The sequence below is a fragment of the Carcharhinus amblyrhynchos genome, chromosome 23 (assembly GCF_965287045.1).
Source record: "Carcharhinus amblyrhynchos chromosome 23, sCarAmb.v2.hapA, whole genome shotgun sequence".
NCBI lineage: Eukaryota > Metazoa > Chordata > Chondrichthyes > Carcharhiniformes > Carcharhinidae > Carcharhinus > Carcharhinus amblyrhynchos.
The window spans coordinates 33,576,264-33,595,917 of record NC_137346.1 but is presented as its reverse complement, the minus strand read 5'-3'; the positions used below and the strand labels follow the sequence as shown (position 1 = coordinate 33,595,917).

The window sequence follows — 19,654 nt, the reverse complement described above, 5'->3', positions numbered from 1 at the left end:
CAATGTCTCGGTTTAAAGATATATCTTTATTAACCAACAATCAAAGGGAGAGATAACATTGATCAATCCAATGCCTCTCTACAGAGAAGGCTCTGAGCTTTCAATATAACTCTCAGATTACAATGCACGGATTGATCAATTATATATTTTTCATATCAGATTCTTCCACCTTTCATTAGTTGTGATCAAATCAGCTTCAATATACATCAACAGGGACGAAGCAGAAAGGGTCGAGAGCTTCAAGTTTTTAGATGTCCAGATCACCAACAACCTGTCCTGGTCCCCCATGTCGACACTATAGTTAAGAAATCCCATCAATGCTCCTACTTCCTCAGAAGACTAAGGAAATTTGCCACATCAGCTATGACTCTCACCAACTTTTACAGATGCACCATAGAAAACATTCTTTCTGGTTGTTTGACAGCTTGGTATGACTCTTGCTCTGCCCAAGACTGCAGGGAACCACCAAAAGTCGTGAATGTAGTCCAATCCATCACACAAACCAGCCTCCCATCCATTGACTCTATCTAAACTTCTCGCTGCCTCGGCAAAGGAGTCAGCATAAGTAAGGACCCCTCGCACCCCCAGACATCCTCTCTTCCACCTTCTTCCTTTGGGAAAAAGATACAGAAGCCTGAGGTCGAGTACCAACCAACTCAGGAACAGCTTCTTCCCTATTGCTGTCAGACTTTTGAATAGACTTACCTTCCATTAAGTTGATCTTTCTCTAAACTCTAGCTATGATTGTAACACTACATTCTGCACTCTCTTGTTTCCTTCTCTATGATCTACCATGTAGTGACATTCACTTATGCCTTGGCTTTTCCGAGTGCCTTTCATATTCATAGCACAATATATACCTTTTGGCTTTGGTGTTGGCTGTTTTAAGACTAAACTAGGAGCTGGTTTTCCTAGATTATAGATAGGTGTGTATCTCTTCATATGGCTTAACTTTCCTGCACAAGATTCACTACTATGAAATTCCTTCCCTATCTCTCTGCTAGAGAATCCTGGTATTCAGTGTCCAGCAAACTTGGAATTCTGGGCTATTTGGTCTGCCATTATCAACTCTGCCCATGTCAGAGGTGACAATTGTTAAGGTATTCCCTGCCACCATGCTGGCCACCTCCCCTCCCCCGTCCCTCCCCCCACCATGGATGGGAAAATGTGAACAAATTCAGCACTTTGATTGGTTGGACAACCCAATATTTTTTTCCTCCCCAAGACAGCTTGGAAGACTCCTCGGAGGAAGGCAAATATGGGACCTCCGAGACCAGCACCAGTTTCATGTCAACTTCCACCTCACTGTTCACCATCCCAGAGACTTTCACATTGGTGTATCAAGTTAGTAGCAAGGCATCTCGGTCACTCTGTGGTGCGCACAACACATCTGCTGATATACATCGGGTGGAGGATGGAACATCCAAGGTCTCTGGCACTTGCCGGAGTTGAGACTCAGCTGGCCCCAGGCCACATGCTGGCCTCTGCAATCATTTCTCCCTCAGCTGCTGGAAGTGCAGGAACAGAGCCAAGAAACTCAGGAGGGACTGACAGCAACACTGGACTGACTGCTAGGCTGTTGGAAGAATCCCAAAGCTTTCAGGTGGACCCGCTATTGCCTGTCTTGTGTTCCTGTGGATGCCATCATTCCAAGGATGTCGTACACGGTGGAAAGCCTGGAGCAGGATATCATCACCATGAGTAGCAGGGTCCAAGTAATGGCCGAGTCACAGCAGGCCATGCTGGAGTCCCAGAGGGCCACGGCTGAGGACCTCAACAGGCTTCTCATGATTCTGTGGTCCATGGCTGAAAGGCTGCAGAGCTTGCAGGAGACTCAGCGGAACAATGCCGAGACACAGCGGGCTATGGCAACAGCCCTTGAGAACATGGCCCACTCACAGAAGTCATGATGTGGAGATGCGGGCATTGAACTGGGATAAACACAGAAGTCTCACAACACCAGGTTAAAGTCCAACCAATTTATTTGATAGCAGTCTCACGAGATTTCGGGGTTTGCCCCTTCATCAGGTGAATGGAGAGTTCTGGCCTCAGACAGAGCATATAACAGCACACACAGTTTACAGATTACTGATTAGAATGTGAGTCTTTACAACTAACTTGCTATTCAAGTATTAAAGATGCAGACAATGTGAGTGGAAAGAGCATTGGGCGTAGGTTAAAGAGAAGTGTATTGTCTTCAGACAGTACAGTAAGTGAGGTTTTGCAAACCCAGACAAGTTATGAGGGTTACAGATAGTGCGACATGAACCCAAGATCCGGTTGAGACTGTCCTCATGTGTGCGGAACTTGGCAATCAGTGTCTGCTCAGCGACTCTGCACTGTTGTGTGTCGTGAAGGCCACCTTGGAGACGCTTACCTGATGGTCAGAGGCCGAATGCCCGTGACTGCTGAAGTGTTCGCCAAAAGGAAAGGAACAGTCTTGCCTGGTGATTGTCGAGCAATGTTCATTCATCTGTTGTCGTAGCGTCTGCATGGTCTCCCCAATGTACCATGCTTCGGGACATCCTTCCCTGAAACTTATTAGGTAGACAACGTTGGCCGAGTTGCAAGAGTATGTGCCGTGTACCTGGTGGATGGTGTTGTCACGTGTGATGATGTCATCCATGTCGATGATCTGGCATGACTTGCAGAGGTTGCTGTGGCAGGGTTGTGTGGTGTTGTGGTCAATGTTCTCCTGAAGGCTGGGTTGTTTGCTGCGAACAATGGTCTGTTTGAGGTTGTGCAGTTATTTGAAGGCAAGAAGTGGGGGTGTGGGGATAGCCCTGACGAGATGTTCATCTTCATCAGTGATATGTTGAAGACTCTGGAGAAGATGTCATAGCTTCTCCAGCGGCCGTCTCCCTCTCCTCCTATGAGCCTCCTCTGCCCATAATTCATCCTCCTGCTCCTCCTCCTCAGCTCCAGCAACAACCAAAAGAACAGCAAGAGATCAGTGGGTTTCATTGTGTAATACAGTCATATCTGGAGAGTGAGGAGGTGGTGGTGGTGGTGGGGGGGTGGGGGGGGGGAGTGAGGGTTGTTGAGACAAGGAGGGGAGAGAGAGAGAGATGGAAATGATAGAGAACTCTGCTCACCACCAACCCAGCCATGCACACTCCACAATTTTTTACCTCAGCCCAGCCACGTACAGTCCCAAATTTAGCCCCCCCTCCCCCTGCCCAGCTACATTCTCTTAAATTCCTCCCAGCCCAGCCACACACACTCCACAATTCATCCCCCCCAGCCCAGTCACACACAGCCCACAATCCCCCCCCCCGGCCCCCCATAAACATTCCCCACGTCCCCCCATCCCCCCAGAATGGCAACACAGACCCCGCCCCACATCCCCCCTCAGCCCCTCAGAATGGCAAACCAGCCCCCCCCTCAGTCTCCCATAATGGCGACACAGCCCCCCCATTTCCCCCCACACACATGCCCAACCAGAACCCATGCAGTAGTGGCCCCAGACAGTGCTGTTTGACAAGTCCTGAGGCTGCAACTTTTCCAGTTCTGAAGTTTCTAGCCCATTCCCCTCCCCCGCACCATCAACATTGCTTGCTGCTGCTAACACTAGGAGCCACAGTCAGCACTAACACCCCAAATCAGCGCTCAGTCCCGGGTTAGTGCTGAAAGGTCAAAGTCACACACCATGAGCAACAACAGCCCCCCACTCCCCACACACACATAGGCCTTCCTGACTCAAAACGCAACATGGCTGCCACAAATTAAACATGGCAGCATGGAGCCATTTGCAACCAGAGACCTACCCCCTTGCTCACCCTCATTGCCCCAGTACCTGAAGTCAACTTTTATAGAGGAGGTGTTTTGCCCGCTGTTTGCAGCTGCAGCAAAGTTGCTCAAACAAGTGAGATAGGACAATTGGGAGTGAAGCTCGCTAATGACATTGTGATAAATGCAAAAAAATGCAAATTGATGTTTCACCCATTTTGGGCAAGGTCCCAATCGCATCTTTTTTTGGTAAGATGGGAATTTGCGCAAAAATGGGTGCCACACCACTAGTCAGCTCACTCCCAATTTTGAGATATTTTCTCACTGAAAAGCGGGCGCAATGAGGTCATTAAATTCTGCGCTATATTTGAGATTCAAGCTGTTAGGATACACCAAACAGTAAATAAAAGCTTCCCACAGGGAGGAAAATACAAACTCAGATGTCATGCTCAGGCTGCCCTCATGCACCACCTATCAGATAGTTGAAGGGATAGGTGCAGACTGGATGCAAGCCCTTGAACAAAGAGAAAAATTCTCAACATGCAACCTTTAATCAGCCTTTCTTAAATTCTGTGTTAAACTGTGAAAAAAGGTCACCTTCAAGGCCTTAATAAATGAAAACCTGGATTGTGCATCTTGTTGATTTCTTTCAGCTTGCATCCATGAATGTTTCTGTTGGCAAAGGTCTGATTATCTGTACTCATTTCTGTGATGTCTCAGAGCTTTTCTTCTAATTCAGAAGGACATATAACTAAGTATTACGTAACCTTGCATTGAACTTACAGCATGGAAACACTCCATTCAATCCATCATGCCCATGGAGATATTTATGCTCTACACGGGCCTCCTTCCTTCTTCACGATTGGCATATTCTTTTTCCTCCTTCATCTACTTATCTTGCTTCAAATGCACTTATGATATTTAACTCAACTATACCTCGCTTAGTCTCCAGTTCTAACAGTTCTTTTCAGAAAACAGGTTTCTCCTGAATTCCCCTTTGGATTTATAAATGGCTATCTTATACATCTGACTTTAATTCTAGTCTCCCTGGAAATGGAAGAATTTTTTTCTACATCTCCCCATTCAAACCATTTCATAATCATAACAACTTCAGTCTTAATTTTTCTAGAGAATAGAGACCAATCTTTTTATTGTTCCTGGTAAGTTTAAATTCTCAATTCTGATTTCATTTTAGTGATTTTTTTAAATTTTCTCTAATGTCTGAATTATTTATTTTGGAAACTGGGTAAAGGAAACAAATTTCCTTCCCCATAAGAATATTACCATTAATAGCTTTTTATGACAAGCTGCTAGTTTTGTGGTCACTATTACTGATAGTAGGTTTTGTCATTCAATATTTATTGAATTAGCTTATTTAAATTACTCCCTTTTAAAATCATGGGCAGGATTTTCTGGCCACGCTCACCCCAAGGCTGGAAATTCCCACATGAGGTCGGCGGACCTTTGTATGGTTCTGTCCCGCCAGCTACGATTCGCATGGCAGGTGGGACGGGAAAATTCCACCCCATATTTCTGGACCATTAGTCCAGGCTTTTGGACGAACCAATGATAAAAAAGCATATGACTGAAACATTTGTTTCTCTCTACAGATGCTGCCAGACCTGTTGAGTATTCCTGGCATTTCTGAGTTTATCCTCTAGATTACTAACCTATGTCATAATTATGGCATGGTTGTCTGAGAAACAGTTGGGTGCGGCTGAATTTTCTTCACCCTAATTGGTTCTTGTGGAACAGAACACTCCAAGTCACATGCCATATTGACTTGCAACAATATCACTTTTTTCACTGTCACCAAGTCAAAATCATGGAATTCCATTCCTCACAGCAGAATTGTGGCAGTTCAAAAAGGTGGCTCATCATCATCTTCTCAGGGGCAATTAGGAAGCAAAAGCGATGCTTAGACAGTGATGCCTACAACCCATGGAAGAATAAAAAAAACCTTGGATTCTACAGATGTATTTAAAGTATTTTATATTTACCTAATTTAATAGTAGGTTTGTTTATTCCTGCTATATATGCAAAATCATACTAATGTGCAGTAGTTCCCAGATCATATAATAGTTACAACACAGGAGACCATTTGGTTTGTCATCTCTATGCTAGTTCACTGCAAGAGCAACTTAGCTAGTCCCAGATCCCTATCTTTTCTCTGTAGCTCTCTAATTTTTTTCTCTTCAGGTAATAAGCCAATTCTCTTTTGAAGGCCTCTACTGAATCTTCCTCCAGTACACAGTCAGATAATGCCTCCAAATCCTAACTACTCACTACATAAAGGCAGTTTTCCTTGTTTCATTGTTGCTTCTTATACCAATAATTTTAAATTGGGTTTTCTTTGGTTTTCGATCCATCTGCCAATGGGAACAGTTTCTCTTTATCCTCTTTGTCCAGTCTTTCATGATATTGAACACCTCCATCAAGGCTCATTTTAAGTCTTTTCCAAAGACAACAGTTCCACATTCCCCAATCTAACTATGTAGTTAAAGTTCCTCATCCCTGGAACCTTTTCTGCACCAACTTTCGTGCATTCACATTCTTCTTAAATTCCAGTGCCCAGAACTAGACATGATGTTCCAATTTATACAGATGTAGCATGACATATCAAGTAAAACCAGCCTCAGGTGGGCTCCAGTCTGAAGAACTTTGTTTCCTGGCACTCAGTTATTTCATATCCATACTGTGACTGAGCTCTAACTTGGCTCACTTGCCTGTTATGTGGCACTTCATCAAATGCCTTTTGGAAGTCCATGTCTGCCAAATCAAGCCCATTGCCCTCATCAATGCTTTCTGTTACTGCATCAAAACACAAGCAAATTAGGTAAACATGATTTTCCCATAACAAATTAGTGCTGCCTTTCATTATTTTATTGTAAATTTTGTCCAATTTATAATTTCTGAGTTTCCCCACAAAGGTTAAACTGACTGATCTCACACTGTTGGTTTTATCCTTACAACTTTTCAATAAGGGTGTAACACTTACAATTCTCCAGCACTACCCCTTTTTCTAAGGAGGATTGGAAAATTATGTCCAGTGTCTCTGCATTTTCCACCCATACTTCCCTTGGAATCTTTCAGTTCATCTCAACTTATCCTGGTGACCTAACAATTCTAAGTTGCTAGCCTATCTAATGCCTCCCTGATGTATTTTTTAGCCGATCCAGTGTCTCAACTACCTCCTCTTTCACTATGACTTGGGCAGCAGTTTCTTCCTTTGTAAAGACATGTGAAATTACCTCAGCCATGCCCACAGTGCCTCTTTTGCAAATTCCCTTCTGGGACCCAATCAACCTCACTCTTCCTGCTACCACTCTATCTGCCTATAGACAACTTTTGGATTCCCTTTTATGTTTAAGGATTTCCAAATTTTATTCAACAAGTAATTGGCAGGTTTAAAAAGTTTTTTTGTAAGACTATGCAGAATGTAAATGCACAAAAGTCGGTGCAGAAAAGGTTCCAGGGATGAGGAACTTTAACTACATAGTTAGATTGGGGAATGTGGAACTGTTGTCTTTGGAAAAGACTTGATGGAGGTGTTCAATATCATGAAAGACTGGACAAAGAGGATAAAGAGAAACTGTTCCCATTGGCAGATGAATTAGGATGGACTGAGGCATATGCAAAGCTTAAGCGCTAATGCAGTCAAATTGGACTACATAGCTTATGCCCAGATTGTAATTTAGTTATGTGTAATCTGACACGGATGTGTTAGCTGTGGCTCAGATGGCAGCACGGCAGTCTCTGAGTGAGCAGCTTGCAGTTTCAAATCTTACTCCAGGATTTGAGCACAGCAATCCAGGATGGCACTCCAGTGTAGTAGTGAGAGAGTGTTGTCCTGTCTTTTGTACAGGACATTAAACCCAGATCTTGTCTGCCTTTTCATGGAATCCCTAAAGTGCAGAAAAGGCCATTCAGTCCGTCGAGGCTGCATTGACTCATTGACACAGTATCTTACTCAGGCCCTTTCCCTGCCCTGTGCCAGTAAGCCTACACATTTCACATGGCTAATCCATCTAACCTACACATCTTGGAACTGAGGGAGGAAGCACACACAGACATGGGGAGAATGTGCAAATTCCGCACAGTCATCCAAGGCTGGATTTGAATCCGGGTCCCTAGGACTGTGAGGTAGCAGTGCTAACCACTGTGCCACCCAGGTGATCTTAAGTGACATCTTATATTTGTAAAAGATTCCATGACACTATTTTGATTTATCCCTCAGTTAACATCACAAAAAGTACCTCATCATTATCAGGCCAGTTGGGAGATTGCTTGTGTTAATATCCTACATTATAGCAATGCGCAAACTTCAAATCTTTGCCATATCAATACAATGTCGATAAGAACTATTGGCATTACTACAATTTTGGTCTAACCTACATTATCTTCAAATGTATCAGAATTTATTTGTTTCCTAATCTTCTTCCAAAATGAATTCGAGTTGTTTACCTTTAAATACCCAACTAGCCCTGGTCACTGCCTTTAATTGTTTGTAGACTACACCTCAGATTCCTCTGATTCTCTTTGCTCGTGTTGTTTTTTTCACCCCCACATAAATAGACACAAGAAGTCCTAAAAGAACTTTGGATTTTATTTTGACCTCTGTGAATTACAAATATACTAAGTCCCCCGATCACTGAACAAGCAGTGGCCTAAATACAAAGAGGCTTGGAAAAGACTGGTTCAGAAATATCTTTAAAAACATACATGAGTGGGAGCATCATTTAAAAAAATCAATAGAAAATGAAAAGTCAGGAATTAACTTCAATCACATGAATACAATTGAAATACAAAACAATTCGTACTAATATCACGTCATTTAAAGATCGAGCCTTTTCCGTTAAAGTCGAGACCCATTTCACAATTATCACTTTCACACTATATGCGAAATGGCGGCGGCTGATTCTTTCCAATTGGTCCAGATATTCCGAGTGCCAGATAGACATTACCGTAACAATACAGCTTTAGAAAGCAACTCTCGAGAGAGGATCGCCTACTAATTGCAAAATCAATTTTATTGCCCTACATTAGAGAATAGCCGCTAAGTATCGGTTATTTTACAAAATATTATCATCTCCAACAAAACTTTCCTTTAACAACCACCTTTACTTTCAAACTCTGGCCAGATTTCCAAACTCTGTACCTGAGTTGTGTTAGTTGCAAGCGCACCAACTTCAAATAATTAAGAAAGAACTCTCACAACACCAGATTAAAATCCAACAGGTTTATTTGGTAGCAAAATCCACTGGATTTTAACCTGGTTGGACTTTAACCTGGTGTTGTGAGACTTCTTACGGTGTTTACCCTAGTCCAACGCCGGCATTTCCACATCATTTCAAATAATTAAAACATCGATAACAGCAGGCGCCGCAGTTGTTGCTGAAGTTTTTAAAGAAAATCATATAGCGAATTTCTTATCAGACGCTTTATAATAAATTGATTTAATTCTTCGATTGACAAACAATGTTGAAAACGTGCAGTATTAGTGTGATCTCTGGAAGTTGGTTCTGATCTATTTTCCAAGTTACACATAGTTCTTGTTGCTCGGAGCTGTAGACCGAGGTGCAGAATACTTCGCCGAGTAGCTATTTTCATCTTTGGGAGGACAGGTGCAGCACAGCAAAGCCCCTCCGAGGATCAGCAAACCCGAGGTTCCCCAACCGATGTACAAGGAAGCTCCAAGCTCTCTCCTCTGGGCGTCGGTCACCAGCGGGTTGTAGAAATCCTTGATGATGGTGTCTGCTGACCAGGACACTGGAATCAGGGTCAATACACCAGCCAGGATGAAGATAATTCCTGATATAATTGTGACTTTGGCCTTTGTTGCCTCGTGTTCTATACAGTTGGTGCATTTTCCTCCAGCAATGGAGACGAGAATGCCGATGACTCCCACCACGAGTGAGATAACAGTCAGAGCTCTGGACGCCTGGAGATCTTGGGAGAGAGCTAACAGGGAGTCGTACACCTTGCACTGCATCTGCCCAGTACTCTGAACAATGCAGTTCATCCACAGACCTTCCCAAATAATCTGCGCCACCACGATGTTGTTTCCAATGAAAGCGGTCACTCGCCACATGGGGAGGACACAGGTGAGAAGAGCCCCCAGCCACCCGAACACACACAGGGCTATGCCCAGAATCTGGAGTCCCATTGATGCCATTCTCGTGGTTTTGTGGAAGCAACCCGCAACTTTCCAAAGCAAACGATTCGGTCTGCTTTTACAATCCCGAGCAAGCTGAGGACGAGCAATGAAAGTGATGGCACTTATAACTCCTAACTAGTGGGCGGGCATTCGCTCCTGTTCTCAGTGTATCGTTGCTGAAATCAGGGAATACCTGTTGAACCAGATTCCAACCTAGTTTCAGGTACTTTTGGTAACTGATGAGGAACATGAATGGGATGGTCAACAAATATGTGTGTGCTCTTGGCACCTGTGTTGCAGCTCAACAGCTTTTCTCCTTGTAATGAAAGCTATTTTTTAGAAAATTAACTTGAGTAATATGCTGCTTAAAGGTACACTGAGTCTATAAGACAAGTGAGATCAGAATTCTCAAGCAGATCTTTTATGGGCAGCTGTCTCAGGAAGAAATTACATTAGTGTGGTTCATTTAAATGTTATAAGGACACCATTAAAAGAAGCCTTACAAAATTTTGCAGTACAGACCATCTCTCTTTGGAAAACAATGTCATAGACCAACTCTTGTGGAGGCAAGTACTAAACGTGATCCAACATGTTATGAGGATTACCTATGCTCAAACTCCGAAGTTGTGATGTGGCCAGAGGAAGGCCAGAGATAGCCCAGCTGCAGAAGCGACAATATGAACTGTCAGTTCTGTAAACATCCATGCTAATCCCACAATGGATTCTGCAGCCCTGGATATACTGGAAGAATGAGGAGTCTTCCAAGAAGATAAGTGAGAATCCTGTTCAGGATAACCCTTGCTACTTTACAAGCTGTTTTTCCACATTTTGGCTTGAGCTGAATCAAGGACAAGCTTGTGATGCAAATGATTCAATAGCATCATCACACACTAAGGATTCTTGATTTATGAGATATTTAAAGTGCTCTCCCCAGTGAGGGAAATTATCATGAATGTTCATTTGGAGCTGAATAGTAGCTGCTGAGAGAACAGGTATTGTAGCTTTGGGGCCATAGACAGATTCCTGAAAGGATTATTTTCAATAAGTGTGTCATTCATCTTAAAGAACAGGTTGTTCTAGAATCAAGGTTTGGCTTTCACAGAAATAACTGCAGAGATATGGTCGGCAAAGAAGTAGCTATAGGGATTGTCGATGCATTGGTTGTAATTTTCCAAAATTCCTTGGATTCTGGAGAGTGCCGCAGGGTTGGAAAATTGCCACTGTGACACCCCTATTCAAAAAGGAGAGAGGCCAAAAGCAGGTAACTAAAGCCCAATTAATCTAACACCTCATGTTGGAATCAATTATTAAGAAAGTAATCGCAGCACATGTGGAAAATCATAATCTAATAAAGCAGAGTCAGCATAGCTTCATGAACAGGACATTGTGTGTGACTAATTTATTATAGTTTTTCAAGAAGTCTCAACCACAATGGATAGAGAGGAACCAGTAAATGTGTTGTATTTCAACTCCAGAAGACAATCAATAAGGTACTTCACAAAAGGTTAAATCATAAGATAAGAGCCCAGGGTGTTGGAGGTAGTATAAGGGCATGGATAAAGAGTTGGCTAATGGGCAGTGGAAAAATAGATGGAAAGAGAAGTTGCAAGAGGGATACAAACAGTTTATAAAGAGATATGATAGGTTAGGGGGCAAAATATTGGCAAATGGAGTAAAATGTGGGAAAATTGGTCATTTTAGAAGGGAGAACAAAAGCACAAAGTATTACTTAAATGGAGAAAAACTGAACTGGTGTGGCGACAATAACCCTCAATGTCAATGAAATGAAGGAGATTGTCATTGATTTCTGGAAGTGTAGTGGAGGCATGCCCCTATCTACATCAACGGGGATGAAGTAGAAACAGTCAAGAACTTCAGATTTTTAGGTGTCCAGATCATCAACAACCTGTTCTGGTAACCCCATGCCAACAGTATAGTTACGAAAGCCCAGCAACACCTCTACTTTCTCAGAAGACTAAGGAAATTTGGCATGTCAGCAACATCTCTCATCAACTTTTACAGATGCACCATAGAAAGCATTCTTTCTGGTTGTATCACAGTTGATATGGCTCCTGCTCTGCCCAAGACCACAAGAAACTACAAAAGGTTGTGAATGTGGTCCAATCCATCACACAAGCCAGTCTCCCATCCATTGACTCTGTCTGCACTTCCTGTTGCCTTGGAAAAGCAGCCAGCATAATCAATCCCACGCACCCCAGACAGAATCTCTTCCACCTTCTTCCATTGGAAAAAAATACAAAAATCTGAGATTACATACCAACTGACTCAAGAATAGCTTCTTCCCTGCTGCCATCAGACTTTTGAATGGACCTACCTTGCACTAAGGTTGATCTTTCTCTACATCCTAACTATGACTTTAACACTTCATTCTGCATTCACTCCTCTCCTGCTTTATGAATGGTATGCTTTATCTGTATAGCATGCAAGAAACAATACTTTTCACTGTCTGCTAATACATGTGACGATAATACATGTGACAATAATAAATCAAATCAAATCACAGAGACTTGGGAGTACTTATGAATGAAACACAGGAAGCTAGGACATAGGTGCAGCAGGTAATCAGGAAGGCTAATGAAATGCTGGCCCTTATTTCAAAGGGGTTGTTGCATGAGAGTAGGGAACTCTTGTTACAACTATACAAGGTACTGGTGAAACCACATCTTGAGTACTGTGAGCAGTTTTGGTCCCCATATTTAAGAAAATGTATTGTTTCATTGGAGGCAGTTCAGTCCTGGGAGATGATGGCCTAGTGGTATTATTGCTAAACTATTAATCTGGAAACATATTTAATGTTCTGGGGACCTGGGTTTGAATCATGCCATGGCAGCTAATGGAATTTGAATTCAATAAAAAGATATCTGGAATTAAGAATCTACTGATGACCATGAAATCATTGCCGATTGTTGGAAAAACCACCTGGTTCACTAACATCCTTTAGGAAGGAAATCCTTACTTGGCCTGGCCTTTGCGTGACTCCAGAGCCCAGCAATTTGGTTGACTCTCAACTGTTCTCGAGCAACTAAGGACGGGCAATAAATGCTAGCCAGCCAGCGACACCCATGTCCCACGAATGAATGAAAGAAAAAGAAAGTTCATTGGAACGTTCTGCAGTATGGAAGAATTGTCTTATGAGGAAAGGTTAGACATGTTGGGACTATATTCATTGGAATTTAGAAGAACGAGAGATGATCTAATTAAAACATATAGGGTGCTTAAGGGGCTTGACAGACAAAATGCTGATGTTTCCCCTTATGGAAGAGTCTAAACCACAGAACAAAGTCTCAGAATAAAGGGACACCAACATAATACTGAGGTGAGAGTGAATTTCTTCCCTTATAGGACTGAGTGTCTTTGGAATTCCTTGCCACAGCGCCAAGGTCCCAGGTTCAATTCCAGCCTTGGGTCACTGTCTGTGTGGAATTTACACATTCTCCCTGTGTCTGTGTGGGTTTCCTCCAGGTGCTCCTGTTTCCTCATACAGTCCAAAGATGTGTAAGTTAGGTTGATTGGCCATGCTAAATTGACCCGAGCGTCATGTGGATTAGCTGAGTAAATGCGTGGGGTTACAGAAATAGGGCCTGAGTAGGATTGTGGTCAGTACAGACTCGATGGGCTGAATGGCCTCCTTCTGTACTGTAGGGATTCTATGAAGTGTAGTGGAGGCCATGCCTCTGTCAACATCAATGGAGATGAAATGGAAATGGTCAAGGGCTTCAAGTTTCTAGGTGTCCAGATCACCAACTACCTGCCCTGGTCCCTCCGTGCAGACACTATAATTAAGAAAGCTGACCAATGCCTATATTTTCTCAGGAAGCAAGCAAAAATTTGGCATGTCTGCTACGACTCTCACCAACATTTACAGATGCACCACAGAAAGCATTCTCTCTGGTTGTATCATAGCTTGATATGGCTCGTGTCCTGTCCAAAACCGCAAAAAAACTACAAAGGGTTGTGAACAAAGTTGAGTCCATCATGCAAACCAGTCTCCCATCCACTGACACTATTTACACTTCCTGCTGCCTCGGAAAAGCAGCCAACATAATCAAGGACCCCACATACCCCAGAGATACTCTCCTGCTTCTTCTTCCGTCAGAATGGACCGCAGAGCAAGGGAGGTCTTGATAAGACCTTGTTTTGGGGACGAGTAGGCTTAGCCCATGTTAAGCCCTCCCCCTGCCATCATGGGTATCAGGTCAAACAATGAATGTGTCTTCATGGGCAGGGGGCCGAAACCATTGGCTGGCCTCTGCAGGAGAATAATGGTAAACTGCTGCGAAGGCAGGGTGATGCTCCTCTCATCCTCAGCAATATGTCTAATTCCTGCCTAACAGAGAGCTGAATCTTCCCTGCTAATGAATGGGCACACTGTGGGCTTCATGATTGGTTTAAGATGAGCATCAGGAACTGCAGGCCCCTGTGGGGTAAGTGCTTAGCTTTTCAGTTTCAACTTACACACAAGGAAGGGCAGGTCTTAGCATTTCAATAGCCCCTTGCCCTCTTGCTCACAGTTACAAAGTTGCACTATTGAAACACTAACTCTGATCTTGGTATTGGCGGGGGGGGGCAAGATGTGTGTGGCAGGGAGTTGGGGGGGGTGCGTCCCTTCAATGAATGAGAACATGGGAAGGGTTTCCGGAGGTTGGGGAGAGGTTGCCTATAGCTGGGAGCCTATGGTTTCTTTAGTATGGAAGACACATTGCACAGCCATTCTCACACTCATCAGGGATGAAGTGCTAGGTATGTGTAAGAGTTCACATAACTTTCAGCACTAAATGACACAGTGGGGACTTTGTGGATGAACAGAGTGAATATTTATTCTAGAACTGTAAACAGTGGTGATCTTTTTACATTTGCACTTAATTTCACCTGTGCCAACTTGGTGCTGATAACTTCCTACCTTTCTTTACCCTTGCAATATCTTTAGGTGTTTCCCCAGCATTCACAGCAGAGACATACTGGCATCCACACCCTGTTGCTTGAGATAATCTTGACGGGCGTCCCCTCAGGTCCTACTTTCTGGCAGCACAGGTTTTACAGTGCTGCCTTCCTGTGTGTGTAGGCCTGAAGGTATGTCATTCACAGGAAGGGGATAGTCAGATGGCTGGACACCCCCAGAGGGTCCTGGATGGAAGGCGTTGGACTGTGTTCCAGATGCTCCTCATCCCTTCGGGTTTTTGATCTGCCTGTGTGCTCCTCCATGGGATGGAGGGGCAGCTGGAGTGAGATTCAGAAGTTCTGCCATTTTCTGGCATTGGCACTCGTGGATTCCAGTGGTGCTGCACCATGATGCTGATGCCCTGCACCATGGAACCCATGCCTTCATACATGGAGATCATGGATCATGAGCTGAATCATGGTGTGGACATCTCCTGCCATGACATGCACATCCTGCACCAAGGTCTCCACCACAGACATCACCCTCACAGTGTTCGCCTTGTTGTGCTAAAGTGACAGTGCCATCTTCTTGGACAGAAGGTGACATGACTCCTCCAGTCAGCTTTGCAGTTTGAGGAGGAATGCTGTCATCCCTTCCTGCTACTTCACAGCTCTGGGCTAGCTAGACCAGAAGGATGCCATCGGCCAGGATCATGGCTTCCGGCATCCCTCTGACTCCCAATTTCCTGGGACATCACTGCCTCTGCCTGCTGCGGATCTTCAGCTGTGAGGTGTTCACCAGTGAATGACCCAGAAGTCTGTCTACTTAGCAGACCCACTGAGTTGTGAGTTTCTGTATTGATGCTGGATGCAGATGACAGCTATGATGCCTCTTCAATGGTGGAATCCAGGAAGTGTCCCTCAGAGGTGCTCATGTCCGGTAGGTCCATGGGTCAGGAGGATGGTCCGGGCTGCTGGGCTGCGTTGCCTGCATGAGAAGGGAGATGGCATCAATGTTTCACAGGGGATAAAGTTGGGAACATTGATTACTCACTTGAGATTTGAGGGATGACAGTATGTCATCACATTTGCCTGCCGCCCCCACTTCACTATCAGCACAGGCACACTCTTCCTCCTCTCTGGCTAGCTGAAGTCTTTCTCCTCATAAGGTGTGAGATTCTGAGCTCTGGCGAGTCTCCGACCGGTTATGACCACTCATGCTTGTGATTGAGTTTGTCCTGCGGTGATGCAGATGGGGAGAGTGTAAGTTGGAGTTGTAAGATAGAAGATGGGAATGAGGTGTGGTGGACATTCGATATAAGTGGGAGCTACAGTGTGAGGAGCATAGTGGCTAATAGGAGAGAACACGATGATTGGGGGAGCTGGAAGGAGAGCCTTGTGCTTGGCATTGACAACCCCTTTAGATGGCTGGGTGAGGGATGGAATTGAAAGTGAGAGGGAAATGCGAGTGGGTCCAGAGAGAGACTGGAGGTGATTCATTTACCCTGTGTGCATGAAGAAAATTGTTCATCTTCTTCTGACATTGCTGTCCCATCCTCTTTTGCAGTGAGCTGGCACTCTCAAGGGCTACCACTGCATTTCAGGTGGGTGTGGTGATCTTGCTGGAAGGCCTTCATCTGGAGCGGGGATAGAATTTCTCCTGCTTCTGCTACACATCATGCAGCAGTCTGGTCAGGGCACCACTCAAAAAGCAAGGTGCAAATCTCTTGGCTGTCATCCTTTAGAATAGATTTAGACAAGTGCTGGGCAGCCATTTATATAGACCTCCCCAGTGATTGCAACGGTTACATTGTAGTGGGGCGGGCTAATCTGAGGGAGCATGCCACAAGCACATGATTCTCATGTGCATAAAATTTTACTAATGAGGCATAAGATTTGGTCAGCTGGCAGCATTGGTGGGAATCGCTCCGTTTTTCACAACAGAAACAACAGTGCCAAATTCCCATAAGATTCCTGACACTATGTCTATCACACACTGCACATCTAAGAAAGATACAATTCAAGAAGATAGTCCATTTCTACGGAGTTAAACCAAAAGAATAGTTAACAGTTCATGTGTTGAGCTTGCTGTTGGTGGGTGGCCATTAAGTGGAGTCTTCTTCCACATTTAAATTGCAGTTTCAATGGATCCAAAAATAGCTGGAGTCAAATATCTAAAAGAATTGAAAAGAAAGAATAGCTGCAGAATTCTCTTGAAGAGATGACTGTTCAGCACGTCACATGTTTAGGCATTTGTGACTTCCATATCAGCAGTTAAAATATCTTTGTAGATGGACTGAGAGTTTTGGAGGAGGCTTTTATAGACTTTACAGCATCCCCATTCACAAAAGGCAAATTTGGCACAATCTCTTGCTACTGCTTGCAGTGTTCTTCTGCAGGCAGCCTGGTCTTTTTTGGGCGTTTATCTCCAGCTGGTTTCAGTCTATGCAACCTATGGGCAACATTCTGCCCAACTCTCAGTGTTCATAGTGAAAGGCAAAGCACCAAGCCTTCTCGATCGCAATTGGCTGAAGGGAATCAAATTGAAACAAGATTTTCGAAGTGCGGGAAGGAGGACTGCTTAAACTGATGAAGAAATATAGGAGCGTCTTCAAGAATGAAGGCATCAAGTGTTTAGAGCTGCAGCATCTGAGGGCCCGGGTCAGGAAATTAGAGCTGCGTCTAGATGATGTATTTCTGGTCAGGGGGAACGAGGCAATAATGGATATGAACCACAGTCAAGTGAAGATCCCAGAGCCTGGGGGCGGGGGGGGGGGGGGGGGAGGGGGGGGTGGCGGGGATGGTGGTGTGGAGAGCTGGTGGGTTACGGTTCGGAAGGGGAAAAAGAGAGGAGTCCTGGTCCAAAGACTACCCCAGTGGTCCCCCAAAATATCAAGGGCAAGGCATCCACAGGGGTACAAAAGGTAAGACATGAGGACCAGAATGCCTCAGAGGGAAGGAAGGGGGCTGGCAATGAGATAGTGGTGGGGGATGGGAGGGTTAAAGGAATAGATAGGCGGTTCTGTGGACAAAAGTGAGACTCCAGGATGGTAGTCTGCCTCCCTGGAGCAGGGGTACAGGACATTTCAGAGAGGATAGAGGGAATTTTGAAGGGTGAAGGGACCCAGGCTGACATAATTATACATATAGGAGAGAAGGACGTAGGAAGGAAGAGCAGGGGGGATATACGTAGGCAATTCAGGGAGTTGGGGCCAGGCTGAAGAGCAGGGCCTCCAGGGTGGCATTCTCTGGGCTGCTGCCTAGTAACAGTGGGGCTAGGAATAATGAGATCCTACAGCTGAATGCATGGCTGAAGGATTGGTGCAAGGCAGAGGGCTTTATTTTTGTCGATCATTGGGAAGTATTTGTGAGAGAAGGGCACCTATACAGGAGGGATGGCAAACATTTAAATGGGAAGGGCACGAATATCCTAGCTGGGAGGTTAGCTGGAGTGTTTCGGCAGGGTTTAAACTAATATGGAGGGGGGGTGGGGATGAGACCGATAGCTCAGTAGGCACTGGGATTGAGAGCGAGTTGGATGACAGGGTAGGTTTGGTTGAGAGGAAAATCATCGGGGGGGAAGGAGGATCCGAGTGGGCCTGGAGGTTTGGATTGCGTCTGTTTTAATGCAAGGAGTGTAACGGGTAAAACGGATGAGCTTAAGGCCTTAATGTTCGTGAAGAATTTAGATGTGGTGGCAGTGACGGAGACGTGGTTAAAGGAAGGACAGAACTGGCAGCTAAATATTCCTGGGTATAAGTGTTTTAGGCGTGACGGAGGAGGGTTGAAGAGAGATGGTGGGGTGGCGTTGTTAGTTAAGGAGCACATCACAGTGGTGCAGAGGGAGGATAATATAGAGGAGTTAGGGATTGAGTCGCTGTGGATGGAGTTGAGGAATAGGAAGGGAGCGATTACTATGCTAGGGGTGTACTATAGGCCACCCAACAGCCCACGGGCAGTGGAAGAAGGCATATGTAAAGACATTTTGGATAGGTAAAGAAAGAATAGGGTTGTTGTAGTGGGAGATTTTAATCTTCCTGGGGTAGGTTGGAAGGTGCCTAGAGCTGGGGGTTCGGATGGGGAGGAATTTGTCAAATGTGTACTGGAAGGGTCCTTGGAGCAGTATGTAACTAGCCTGACTAGGGAGGGGGCTATACTGGATTTAGTTCTGGGTAATGAGCCAGGTCAGGTGGTTGAGGTTGCAGTAGGTGAACATGTGGCTAACAGTGACCACAATTCTGTCTGCTTTAGGATAATAATGGAAAAAGATGAGTGCTGTCCGAGGGGGAGGGTGCTAAACTGGGGGAAGGCAAGTTACAGCCGGATTAGGCATGAGCTTATGGATACTGATTGGGAGAGGTTGTTTGCGGGTAAGTCCGCGTTCGGCAAGTGGGAGGTTTTCAAGGGAATACTGAAAAGGTTGCAGGAAAGACATGTGCCGGTTAAGAGGAAGGATGGGAAAGGTAGGATTAGAGAGCCATGGATTACAGGGGATATTGAGGACTTGGTCAGGAAGAAGAGAGCGGCATATGTTAGGTCTAAGCAACTGGGAACAGAGAGAGCACTGGAGGAATATAAAGACAATCAGAGGGAGCTCAAAAGGGGAGTCAGAAGGGCGAAAAGGGGGCATGAAATGGCTTTGGCGGATAGGATTAAGGAAAATCCAAAGACATTTGACTCCTATGTTAGGAACAAAAGGGTGGTTAGAGGGAAAATCGGTCCTCTTAGGGACGGAGGTGGGGAACTGTGCTTAGAGTCTGAGGGAATGGGGGAGATCCTGAATGAATACTTTGCGTCAGTATTCACAAAGGAGAGGGGCTTGGTGTCTTGTACTGTCTTGGTGGGAGCTGTAGACCAGTTGAAGGAAAT

At 44.7% G+C, this 19,654-nt stretch overlaps 1 protein-coding gene across 1 annotated transcript; it reads right to left on the bottom strand.

The window, feature by feature from the left end:
• Positions 1–8,314: 8,314 nt before the first annotated feature.
• LOC145357479 (claudin-4-like) lies at positions 8,315–10,028 on the bottom strand. Its single transcript, XM_080210851.1, has one exon. The coding sequence runs from the start codon at positions 9,902–9,904 to the stop codon at positions 9,269–9,271; it is 636 nt and encodes a 211-aa protein (XP_080066977.1). The 5' UTR covers positions 9,905–10,028; the 3' UTR covers positions 8,315–9,268.
• Between the last annotated feature and the right edge of the window lie 9,626 nt (positions 10,029–19,654).

What these genes read in the sequence shown, in the direction of transcription:
- LOC145357479 (XM_080210851.1), bottom strand. Translation starts at nt 9,904, where the DNA reads ATGGCATCAATGGGACTCCAGATTCTGGGCATAGCCCTGTGTGTGTTC.